Below are 11,546 nucleotides of genomic sequence, written 5' to 3' on the forward strand. Positions count from 1 at the left end.
GATTTGGGTTTTGGTTCGGAAGAAAAGAGAAGCAAAAAGGCGATACAGTTCCACCCACTGCCAACTCCACCCATAAGCCGGGCCTGAACACCTAACACCTCTTTGCCCTCAACAAAATGGCCACCTTGAGAGTCCGTCCAAGCCCCGGGACAGATGGAAACCGGGGCGGAAGCCCCACCTAGTTGAGGGCATGTCGCCCTTCTTAAAAATGGCTGCCGCTGCGCCGCTGGAAGGAACCGCTCTGGGCCACGCTTTTGATCTCGTTGGTGGGGCTAGGGGATGAGAACTGCACCGCGCGGGAGAAGTCGCCGGCGGCGCCCGACGGAGCAGGTGATTTCCCTTCCAGCCTAGGGCTAGGAGAGTTGCGGACAGCGTTGACCCAGGGTACTCATCTTATGTGTTCCCTCACGGTATCCCCGCTGGGTCCCGCCGGACCCCCGTTTTTGATTCTCGCCGTGGCCTGCATCAGTGCCCATCCCAGCTCGCGCAGGCCTGACTCGTCCTGTGTCCCTCAGGGCCGCAACCGCATCCCTGTGCCCTCAGGCCCACTATTCTGGACTCTTGCGGGTACCCCTACCTGTTTTAGGGACCTCCTGCTTCAGGGGTCGGCCTTCATCGCGGTCCCACTTCCAGATGCCCCTATCCCTTTGTGGCCCTCAGTGCCCTTGGCGCCTCTAAGACTTGACTTGGGGGTCGGGAGAGAATGATGTCCTCTGGTGCCTGCGGAATGGGGCAAAGATCTCAGGAGCAGTACGCCATGGGGCTTGGAGAAATAGTGAAGACCTCCTTGCTAGACTCCTGCAGCATCCCTAAGTGCCCCCAGGACACCTCCCACACTGGATCCCACATGGCCTTCTGCTCTCCCTCCACCTCTGAACACCCATCCCTCAAGGGAGCGGCATGGTACTGCTTCCCCCAATCTCACTTAAATTTGTCCAGAAGGTCTAAATTAAGCATCTGGAGGGTCCAGTCCTATGACCCTCAGAAAGCCCTCAGGCCAGTTAGGAAGGGGCAGTCAGGACTGGCTGCAGGAAGGTAAGTGGGCCGTGCAGAATGAGATTTAGAGAGGCAGAGGAAAAGACCTGAGCAGGGAGAATCGTGTGAGCGGATTCTGAGGCAGGTTAGGGGGCAGCCAGGCAGAAGAGAATCAGAGCAGCGGCTGGGGCCACACCATTTGCATCTTGTGAGGTGGTATATGGTATCTTGGTTAAACTAAGCAAGGGTCCCAGAGCTAGACTGCCTGAGTGTAAATCTGCCATTTACCTCGGGCAAGTTACTTAACCTCTCAGTGCCTCCATTTCCTCTGGTAAAACGGGGATAATATTCTACATTTTAGTGTTATTGTGAGGTTTAGATGTGTTAATATATTAAAGAGCTTAGAACTATGCCTGGCACAATGTAAGCAGTTGGTAAATGCTGTTGTTATTATCAGAGGCGTTTAAGCAGGGCTCATGACAGTCACATTTCATGGGTACCACCAACCACTAATTGCTGATTTGGGACTCTGGGAGGTAATGGGGTCTGTGGGCTATGTCTAGAATTTGAAAAACCTCATGGAAATCATGCTGTTACCATAGAGAAGGTGGGTTGCTCAGGCTACAGCTTAGGAATGCAGTTTGCTAGACCAAATCTTCCCCAAAGGGGAGAAATATTAGGAGGAACCTCTTGGCAGAAAAAGAAATGTCGAGGAAAGCTGAGGGAATAATGGGGGAGGGGGAAGAAAAGAAGTGGCAAGCTTTGAAGGCTGGGTAGAGTTGGGACAATCTTAAAGAACAGGGTGTGTGTGTGTGTGTAGGGGGGGATGTTCCTTTAGAGGACAAACTAGAGCAGAAGCTCAGGGGAGGAAGACTTTGTATTTGGGGACAGTGACCTTGGTTAGAAAAGAGGCATCGTTAGAAAAGAGGCATCAGACATATCCCTGAGAAGCTTCTTCTCTGGAAACTAGACTCTCATGCATCAGCCATGGGCCTTTGCAAGGCAACTGACAACAGCTAGGATTTGGGAGTAACGTAACCCAGGGTTGTTGTAGGTCTCTGGAGGGGGCTGCCCTCCTGGGGGAGTTGCATGATAGCCGAGCAATTCTGCTTCTCCCCAGGGGCCCATGGCTGGGTGTCTAGAGCAAGAGACAGGCTCAGAACCAGGCATCCCCCTGGTAGGCTGGGGTTTCTCAGTCCTGCTTTTCAAAGTGACCCCTTTGTTGTCACAGCAACTCTTTGTTACCACAGAGGGGACAAGGGAACTGTGATTATAGATAGTAGCTCTGTCCCAACCCACTTAGAATCTTGTTACCATTACCATCAGTTGTGCTCCATCCTCAGAGTAGCCGTTAGAATATAATCACTGAACTAAGAGACTGGGATTGAAATTTCAACTCTGTCATTGCCAAGCTGTGTGACTTTGGTCAAGTCATGAAACCTAGCGAGCTTCAGTTTCTTCATCTGCAAAGTGGGGAGTAGTATTTACTGAGTGCCTACTACTTGGGAGATACTTAATGTATGTTGGTGAATAAGTCAGGTGTATTCCCTGCCCAAAAGGAGCCCTGGTGAAACAGTAGTTAAGAGCTCGGCTGCTAACCGAAAGGTCAGCAGTACAAATCCACCAGCTGCTCCTTGGAAACCCTATGGGAGAGTTCCAGTCTGTCCTATAGGGTCGCTATGAGTCAGAATTGACTCAATGGCAATGGGTTTGGTTTGGAGCCCTGGTGGCACAGTGGTCAAGAGCTTGGCTGCTAACCAGAAGGTTGGCAGTTTGAATCCACTAGCTGCTCCTTGGAAACCCAGTGGGGCAGTTCTACTCTGTCCCATAGGGTTGCTAGGATTGCTGTGAGTTAGAATTGACTCAATGGCAATGGGTTTGGTTCTTTATTTATTTATTTGGTTAGTCCCTGCCCTCCTGAAACAACTGGAAGAAACATTAAACATTGCCCATATAAGTATTCAATTACACTGTGAAAGGTGCTGCTAAGTAAGGAAAAGTGCACTCTGCAATGAGGGTGTGAGATAGAGGGGACCAGGCCAGTTCTACGGGGTCAGGGACAGCATCCCTTGAGGAGAGAATTTTGAACTAAGACCTAAAAGGTGAGAAGAAGTTTTATAAGTGAAGGGATGGAGGTGGAAGGCTGCCCAGGCAGAGGAGACAGTTGGTGCAGAGGCCCTTACTGCTAACTGCTTGAGTGCTGGCAAACTGAAGGAAAGCCAGGGTGGAGGGGGTGAGCCAGGAAAGGCACGGTGCATGAGGCTGGAGAGATACAGGCAGGGGTAAGGCCACGAAAAGAATCTGGACTTCTCCAAAGGGTATTGGGAAACCACAGATGGGCCTTAAGCAGAATGACAGGATTTTTTATAAAGATCACACAGCTGTAGTGTGGAGAATAGAGAAAAGACAGTAGTGGAGGACGTGTTAGGAAGCTCTTGCAGTAGTTAAGGCAAGGACCAAAGTGGGAGTGGAGAGAGAGAGGTAGTGGTTGAGAGAGAATGGTCAGAGCTTAGTGACTGGGTGTGGAAGGCAAGGGACAGAGTGGTGTTAAGGATAATTCACAGACTTCTAGCATGAACAACTGGGTGCTTGGACATGCATTTATTGAAGATGGTCCTGAAGGAGTAAAAACTTGGGAGAATGTCAGTTTGGGACATGTTAAATGTGAGATGCCTGTAAAATGTCCACATGGAGGTGTCAGGAAGGTAGATGTACAAGTTTGTCCCTAATGGGATGGGACTGGACTAGAGAAGTGAACATTTGGCAGTTGGTGACATAGAGTTGATGCATAAATATGTGGACCCAGTTGAGCTCTCCAGAGAGAGAATGCAGAATGAGGAGAGAAGAGGACCAGCTCTGAGCCTGAGGAAGTCAAGCAGAAGAGAGAGGGACAGAGAAAGGGAAGAAATGGACAGAGAGGTAAAAGGGAACCAAGAGAGCACAATATCTGAGAAACTACCGTTGATGGTGCTGAGAGGGCAAATATTAGGCGAAACCATAAGAAATTGCCTTTTTTTTGTTTGTTTTGGTTTGGTTTTTTATAGATCAAAAACAGGCAAATATTAGTGAGCTCAAGCAACTAGGGTCACGTAATGATGTGTGTATAAGATTTTGTATGAGAAATTGACTTGAGTTGTAAACTTCACTTAAAGCACAATAAGAAAGGAAAAAAAAAAAAATTAGTGAGCTCATATGGTTCAACCTAATGAACCAAAACCTAAGATGGTAACTGCTGACCTTAGCCTGAGAAGTTTTGGTGGGCATATTGGGGCAGAAACCAAATTGGATATGGAGGGAAGTGGATAGGTAGGAAAAAAGTAAGGGAATAGAATCAACAGGACTTGGTGATTGGATATAGCAGGTGGGGGCGAGAGGGAGAAATCAAGGGTAATCCCCAAGTTTCAGGTTTGACAGGTAAGTGAATGAGTAATTGTATCAGTCATTGAAACAGGAGGAGGTTGTATATTTTGGGGATGGCCACAGATTGGGAAGGATATCGTGAGTTTGGAGTAAATAGAGTTTGAGGAGTGTTTCTGAGTGGAATGATTAGCAGACATTTGGACCTGTGGGTCTGAAGCCACTCAGTATCACCTACGTATTCCTGACTCCCACATACAGGCTTTTGGGAATCAAAAGCATGAAGGTGAGAATGAAATAAGTCAAGTATTTATTGAGCACCTACTAAGTACAGGTACTTTCCTAAGTGCTAGGGCTACACTAATGAATAGGACAGAGAATGTCCCCTCCCTTCTAGCTAGGGAAGATGGACAATAGGCAAATATATAAAATAACGTTAAGCCGTAGTAAGTGCTGTGTAGAAGAAGAGCAGAGTAAGGAGTTAGTGAGTACAGGTAATATCTGTTTTTGGTATGTTAGTCAGGGAGGATCTCTCCAAGGAGGTAACATTCGAGCAGAACCCTGGAGGAAGTGAAGGAATGAGCCATGTGGCTATCTGGGAGATACAGGCAGGAAGAAGTTCCACAAGTTTGAGGAATGGCGAGGTGGCTGGTGGGGCGGAAGTGGAGTGAGCGAGGAGGGAGTGGTGAGGTTGCAGGGGCAGGCAAGGGCCAGATCTTGTAGAGCTGTAAAGGCCTTGAGAAGGAGGATATGAACATCCTTTGTAGATAGCCCTGTGCTGCTGGAAGGTCAGGGATTGGGCAGGAGGAGAGAATCTATGAAAGACTTCCCCTTCCATCTGGGCCCCAAAGCCAGAAAAGCCCCTTTGTGCAGAGGGTGGGTGGATTTTCTGGGTGGGGGAAGAGCTGTACTTGGTCCTGAGGCCTACTTCCTGAGGGGCTGGACAGTGAGGCCCCTTGTAGTCAGACTTGGGGGCCAGATGCCCCCCTTGATGATGGGATTCCTCAGCTACAAGGCATGTGACCCCAAGACCTTGGCTTCTTGCCAGAGGGTCTGGGCCTGCTGCCGGGGGTAGGGGTGGGAGGGCACCTCCACTCAGTCCTTCTTTGGAGACAGTGCCCTGCCCTGTCTCAGGCCAGAGGAGGTGGAGAGATAGGATGTGGCCCTGTTTGCGGAGCAGGGAAGGTCTGGGGAGCTGGGAGCTAAGGGCAACATCAGCAAACGGTTTTATAACAGGCAAGGAGGGAGAAGCTAGCCACCGCAGGCCCAGCGGAGAGGGTGGTGACAGGCAGAAGAGGGCCTGGCAAACCTCTGTCTTGTGTCCCTTCAGAAGAGAGAGCATGGAGCTGGAGAAGATTGTCAGTGCAGCCCTCCTTGCCTTTGTCCAGACGCATCTCCCGGAGGCTGACTTCAGGTAGAGGCAAGAGCTGCTGGGTAGTACTGTAGGCCCTGGCCACTGGAAAGACTCGGGTGGAGAGCACTCAGCCCTCTGCCTGAGGTGGGATGGGCTTGTCCCTCTTTTGTCCCTGTGACCCTTGTTGGACAGATGGGAAACCAAAGCTCTGAGGGAGGGTTTGAGGTCTGGTGTCTGGCTCATGGCTCATGGGCCCCAGGAAGCTGAGGGCTGGAGTCTCAGGCTTGGTGGGGGTGCTGGAGATATCCAGAGTCCTACCTAGGGTTTGTCTTGTCCCTTCCCTGCAGTGGCTTGGATGATGTCATCTTCTCCTATGTTCTTGGGGTCCTGGAAGACCTGGGCCCCTCAGGCCCATCAGAGGAGAACTTTGACATGGAGGCCTTCACTGAGATGATGGAGGCCTACGTGCCTGGCTTCGCCCACATCCCCAGGTGGGGCCTGACTGGGGCCAAGGGGGTGGGGGGTTGCTGACTATGGCAGGTACAGAACTGTCCCTTCACCACCCTCTTTTGTCCTCTCAGGGGCACAATAGGGGACATGATGCAGAAGCTCTCAGGGCAGCTGAGTGATGCCAGGAACAAAGGTGAGTCTGGGGTCCTGGGCACTTGAGTGATTCATAACCACCACTGCTCCCAAAGTCCTGACAAATCTGATGCTCTCTCTGCCCCTTTAAGAGAACCTGCAACCACAGAGCTCTGAGGTCCAAGGTCAAGTACCTGTCGCCCCGGATTCTCTGCAGAGGCCTGAAAAGCTCAAAGAAGAGGCCAGGTCTTCTCCCACTGCTACTGAGGACACCCAAGACAAGGTACTGGTGGTAGAGGAGAGTACTGATGAGGGAAAGGAGGAAGTCCTGCCTCTTGTTAACATTTCTGCCCACAGGCAGCAGGTGCTGAGGAGGAGCTGCTGCCAGGGGTGGATGTACTCCTGGAGGTATTCCCCACCTGTTCAGTTGGGCAGGCGCAATGGGCGCTGGCCAAAGCTCGGGGGGACTTGGAAGAGGCTGTGCAGATGCTGGTAGAGGGGAAGGACAGCCCCCATCAGGTATTCCCCTAACTCCCCACACATACCACTGTGGGGACTCAGATCTGGCTCTCCTCTCCCCCTCCATGTAGCCTCAGCTGCATTCCCACTTGGTGTTAAATCACCTCCCCTGCCCCAGCCTATCCCCATCTGCTTTCCCTGCTGGTGCCCCAGGGCCTAGACCAGGCCTCCCCTCTCCACAGGACCTGCCCAGGCGCCTCAGAGGCCCCCAGAAGGATGAGCTGAAGTCCTTCATCCTGCAGAAGTGAGTCCGGGTTGGGCTGGGCCCCAAAGGGTCTTCCCAGGGTGGCAAGAGCTTCACCCAGCCAGTTTTTGGCAGGTACATGATGGTGGATAGCGCAGAGGACCAGAAGACTCACCGGCCCATGGCTCCCAAAGAGGTGAGAGAGGTAGGGCTGCTAGGGTGTGGAGTGGACTGTCATCTGGATTCCGCCACTCACTGTCTGACTGCCCAACAGGCCCCCAAGAAGCTGATCCGCTACATTGACAACCAGGTAGTGAGTACCAAAGGGGAGCGATTCAAAGATGTGCGGAACCCTGAGGCCGAGGAGATGAAGGCCACATACATCAACCTCAAGCCGGCCAGAAAGTACCGCTTCCATTGAGGCACATGCCAGATTCTGCCCGAGCCTTCTAGGCTCAGATCCCAGAGGGATGCAGGAGCCCTATATTTGCCACGCCCCCGCCCACCAGGGGCCTCCTTAACTCCAGACCCCCTTCTCTACTTCCTTGTTCCAGTGTTAACTTCCTCTTGGAGTTGTGCATGGGCACAGTAAAGGTGGCCTGAGGAAAGTGTGAGTTCATTTTGGTCATTTCTGCCTCACGACTGGGGTGCTGCGTCTGTCTGACCTTCCCTCCCCAACCTCACATCCCCTGTCTTCAACAGGGCAGCAGGGCCAGGCAAGAGGGGGTAAAAAGCTTTATTTGAAGCTCCAAGGTGGGGTAGGGCGCTGACCTCTCACCAGAGGCCCCCACAGTCCAGTTTCCCTACAGCTCAGCCAGGCCCCCACCACACAGTCCAGCTGTGCCCCAACCTGCGGGTGGTTCAGACCTGCAGATTGACGAAGGGTGCGAAGCCCACCACGTCCTGCAGCAGCACCAGGGCCTGGTGCAGCGGTGGCTCCACATCGATGTCCACACCGCGCTTCCGCAAGCGGCTCAGGCTGGGTTCAGCCACATGGTGGCAGTGCCGCACCCGAAGTGATCGAAGCGCCCGGCAATACTCGGTCAGTGTCCTGGGGGAAGAGGGGAGTGAGGCTAGGGGCACGAAGCCGAAACACCCACGGCAGAGGGGCCAGGCCTAGACCACTGTACCTACCCCTGGCTTCAACAAAGCCCTGAATGCCTCCAGCTCGAGCCATATTTTTTTCCTCCATACACGAGGGAGGGGACCTGGATTGAATTGGGGTCTACATTCAATGCCTCCAGTGAACCAGAGACTTAAAGGGGAAACCTGTTGCTTGACCCCAGCCAGGGTTGCAAGACTGCCCTTTGTCGAAGAGAAGCTAGAAGGCTGACTTTGTATGTGAAATCTCCTAATGTGTAAATATTGGTTCAAAAAAGTTTTTAAACTGTGTGGGCTCTTTGGCCTAAGCTATTCTGGAAGTTTTTCCTGTTTAGAACGGGAATGCTGTGATAGCAGAAAAATCCAGAACCCTCTACCTCTGCTTTTTGACAACTACTGCTCACCCCTACTCCAGAAGTTGAATGATTGTCCTGCCACCCGACCGCCCCCAGCCCAGGCACCTGATGCCGTCGCTTCCGACGCGGAGGCAGCCGGTGAGGTCGAGGTGCTCTAGTTGCGGGCAGTTCCGAGCCAACTCCTGGACGGCAGTGTCGCCCACATTAGCGTTGACGGCCAGTGAGAGGCTGCGAAGGCCCGCGCCGCGCCTCTGCGCCAGGTACACGATGGCCTCGTCCTTGAGCTGGCGGCAGGCCGTCAGGTCCAGCTCCTCCAAGGCCGGGCAGCGATCCGCGAGGCCGCGCAGCGCCAGCCCGTCCACCCAGTCACAGTGCGCGAGCGACAGGCGCTGCAGGCGGGGGCAGCCCTCGGCCAGCGCCCCCAGCGCGCGGCGGCTCAGTTGCCCGCAGCCGGCCAGCGCCACACTCCGCAGCTGCGGATTCCGCACCAGCACCGGCACCAGGTCCTCGTCTGACAGCCATTCGTGACACGGCGCCAGCATCAGCTCCTGCAGCCCCTCGGCGTCCCGCAGCAGCCGGGTTAATGCTGCCCGCGGGATCTGCGGACCCACCTGTGGGCGGGGAGGCACCCGGGCTCAGCCGGCGCCGGGGATGGGACGGGCGGCGCCTGTCGGTCCCTGAGGAGGTCTTTCCTGGCAGCCGCCCGCCCTCGGGGCTTGCCGCCTGTCCGCCCGGGAGAGGCCCCGCCCCCCCGCCCGGGAGAGGCCCCGCCCGTGCGCCCCGGAGAGGCCCCGCCCTCTGAGTCGCTACCTGGGACCTGCCTTTGAGGGGTATTCCCCACTTCCGGGCTCGCTTCCCGGGCAGCCCTTGCGGTTCCGGGGGATCGGAAGGATGGACTACGGGGCTGGGGGCAAGCGGGGGCGCTACCCAGGCGGGGCGGGGCTCCGGGCCACGGCTCACCTGAGCTGCGTCGAAGCGGCGCAGCCCCGCCAGGTGCAGCTGCACTAACGCCCGGAAGGCCCGGCTGACGCGCTGCAGCCGGAGCAGCTGTCGCAGAGGGACCCGGCTCAGGACGTGTGGGAGTAGCACGTCTTCCCAGGGCAGGTCCAGGAGCCTGCGGGTAAAGGAGCGTTGGCGGCGGCGTCCCAGGGCCGCTCTGCTACCTACGAGTCCGCCTCCATTCTACTCCTGGGGCCCGGCTCCCAGGAGCGGCCCCCAGACCCGGGCCCGACTCAGGTCCTCTCCCCTGCCTCCGCCCCTCCAGTCCTCGGTACCTGACGGCTCCGGGCTCCTGCTCCCTTCCGGACAGCTCCATCCGTGGCTCCATCGGCTATCTACTGCGCGTGCGCAGTAAAGTACTCTTGCATCCGCCGTGGAGCGACTGCAGAGAACCCGCCTACTTAGGGTGTCAAGATAGACCGATTCAATCGAGTGCAGTCTCACTGAGGATCCTATCTGAAAACCTTCCGGATGGACCCCAAACCTGAAGCGGAACAGACCGGTGGTCTAACATTAGACCTCGCCTTCTCAGTTGCATGGCCTAAGGCCCGGAGCTGGAGAACGAAGTGGACAGCAGAGACGCTTCTGTCCTCGTTTTGGGCCAGAGGCCACTTCGAAGTGAAGTGGTAATGGGAGGAGTAAGCGAGGCCAAACGCACAAGGGGGCGGAACCAAGACTCCTGGATTCCAGCTCTACCCCTCCCGCCCCTGCTAATTTTGAAAAATGAGGGGAAAACTGGCCAGGCTCTTACTGCCCGTCACGTAGTAGGTGCTCAACAAGTAATTGTTGAATGAATGAGTGGGCAAAGTTAGAATTTTTTTTTTTTCTTCATCAAGCAAGCTTGCCCAGACCTCCTATTCCTGGTTAGTTGTGAAGTACAGTGCTATCCAGCTCCGTCTACTCCGGAACAATATGGACCAGGTTTATACCCAGGGAGAGAGACAAAGGGGACGCTGAGAAGGACTGTATCTCCAGCCGGATCCCTTTCCCCAGGAGGCCCAGAGACCTAGGAAGAATGAGCGTTCAGCTCAGTCCGTTAGGGGTACTGCTTCTTGAGTACAAGGCTGGGGGTTTAGTTATGGGCCTGAGGTTAGGCCCCCCCCCGTGGCAGTTACGCCACAGAGCTCTGGGCTGTCTGTGGGCCGCCCTCCCACCAGGTCCTAGTTTCCGGGTCCGTTCTGGGGAACTCTCGCGCAATACTTTCCCCATTATCTGTGGTGGGGGCTGGGATAAAGAACGCTGAGGGCCTCATTAGCACGCCACTGCCTTCGCTTACGGCTGCCTCCAGCAGGGTTGTGCTGTCCCTCGATGCAATCGCGTCTCCTGCCTCTTCATAACGAAAGCAGCTTCCCGTCCGTTATCTCACCGGGGCTTGGGGCACCTCTGCAAGGTGGACAGGACTATGCTGTCACTCCATTTTAAAGATGGGAAAATCAAGGCCCAGAAGAGGAAGCACCTTGTCCAGGGTCAAGTGAATCGGGGATAGAGAACCCAGGCATCTTGATTTTCCCAGAATCCCTTCCACGCCACACTCCTCCTCCCCCCCGACCCCATGCACGAGTAGGTAGAGGCCAGCAGCGGGGAAGGACTAGAATAGAGTCAGGTTGGGTGAGGGATACGCTTCCTCTTCTTCCTCAGCCTGTTTGTGGAGGGGGTAGCAGAGAAAAGTGATCTCCGTTAGGACAGAGCCACGAGGGCGCGCACCACCTCGGGCTGCGTGCTTTCTCCCCCTCCCCGCTTTGTTCGCAACTCTGCGCCTGCGCAGTGCGACAGATCTGCCGCTGTCCGCTTCAGCACCACGCGGAACCCGCGCCGCGCCTCCCCGCGGTGAGCCCCGCGCGCCCCCGCCTCACACGTCCCCGCGCCCCCTTACCGCCGGTACAGACCCCTTCTTCCTTCCGAGGTCACCACCTGCCTGCCTTGGCCTTCCCAAGGAAAGCGGTTACCATAGTAACTCGAGCAGCGCTTTCTTAAAATAGCCGGGCCCCGTTCTACCCTCGCCAAGGGCACAAGCGGAAAAGAGGTTGTCTGTCCCCCACATCCTCCAATCCCAGTGTCATCTCGTCTAACCTCTCACCCCCAGGCGGCTACGACTTCTAACTGAGGAATCAAGGAAGTT

The 11,546-nt window shown here is 55.0% G+C and overlaps 2 protein-coding genes across 7 annotated transcripts; one reads left to right on the plus strand and one right to left on the minus strand.

Moving 5' to 3' along the window:
- Positions 1-202: 202 nt before the first annotated feature.
- CUEDC2 (CUE domain containing 2) lies at positions 203-7,579 on the plus strand. Of its 5 annotated transcripts, none has more exons than XM_010589026.3 (9): positions 203-330; positions 5,663-5,746; positions 6,034-6,177; positions 6,268-6,329; positions 6,421-6,551; positions 6,626-6,787; positions 6,970-7,031; positions 7,107-7,167; positions 7,246-7,579. In XM_010589026.3, the coding sequence occupies exons 2-9, from the start codon at positions 5,673-5,675 to the stop codon at positions 7,390-7,392; spliced, it is 843 nt and encodes a 280-aa protein (XP_010587328.1). In that variant the 5' UTR covers positions 203-330; positions 5,663-5,672; the 3' UTR covers positions 7,393-7,579. The 5 variants fall into 5 exon arrangements, with proteins under 5 accessions (XP_010587328.1, XP_010587331.1, XP_010587329.1 ...); XM_010589027.3 differs by having other exon boundaries at positions 259-384; XM_003409151.4 differs by having other exon boundaries at positions 281-330; positions 5,666-5,746.
- FBXL15 (F-box and leucine rich repeat protein 15) lies at positions 7,579-10,531 on the minus strand. 2 transcript variants are annotated; one of them, XM_064269392.1, is made up of 4 exons: positions 9,703-10,531; positions 9,239-9,542; positions 8,534-9,039; positions 7,579-8,022 (listed from the first exon to the last, which is right to left on the minus strand). In XM_064269392.1, exons 1-4 carry the CDS (start codon positions 9,753-9,755, stop codon positions 7,833-7,835), a joined length of 1,053 nt encoding a protein of 350 aa, XP_064125462.1. In that variant the 5' UTR covers positions 9,756-10,531; the 3' UTR covers positions 7,579-7,832. The 2 variants fall into 2 exon arrangements, with proteins under 2 accessions (XP_064125462.1, XP_003409200.2); XM_003409152.4 differs by having other exon boundaries at positions 9,389-9,542; positions 9,703-10,333.
- Between the last annotated feature and the right edge of the window lie 1,015 nt (positions 10,532-11,546).

Source organism: Loxodonta africana, chromosome 16 (assembly GCF_030014295.1).
Source record: "Loxodonta africana isolate mLoxAfr1 chromosome 16, mLoxAfr1.hap2, whole genome shotgun sequence".
NCBI classification, from domain to species: Eukaryota; Metazoa; Chordata; class Mammalia; order Proboscidea; family Elephantidae; genus Loxodonta; species Loxodonta africana.

Excerpts from the sequence above, each read along its gene's own strand:
- FBXL15 (XM_064269392.1), bottom strand. The coding sequence starts at position 9,755 with ATGGAGCCACGGATGGAGCTGTCCGGAAGGGAGCAGGAGCCCGGAGCC. Across the intron at positions 9,543-9,702 it reads CAGGAGCCCGGAGCCGTCAG|GCTCCTGGACCTGCCCTGGG; the intron begins GTACCGAGGACT and ends CTTTACCCGCAG. Across the intron at positions 8,023-8,533 it reads GTCGGAAGCGACGGCATCAG|GACACTGACCGAGTATTGCC; the intron begins GTGCCTGGGCTG and ends CTCTTCCCCCAG.
- CUEDC2 (XM_010589026.3), top strand. The coding sequence starts at position 5,673 with ATGGAGCTGGAGAAGATTGTCAGTGCAGCCCTCCTTGCCTTTGTCCAG. Across the intron at positions 5,747-6,033 it reads CTCCCGGAGGCTGACTTCAG|TGGCTTGGATGATGTCATCT; the intron begins GTAGAGGCAAGA and ends CCTTCCCTGCAG. Across the intron at positions 6,178-6,267 it reads GGCTTCGCCCACATCCCCAG|GGGCACAATAGGGGACATGA; the intron begins GTGGGGCCTGAC and ends TTGTCCTCTCAG.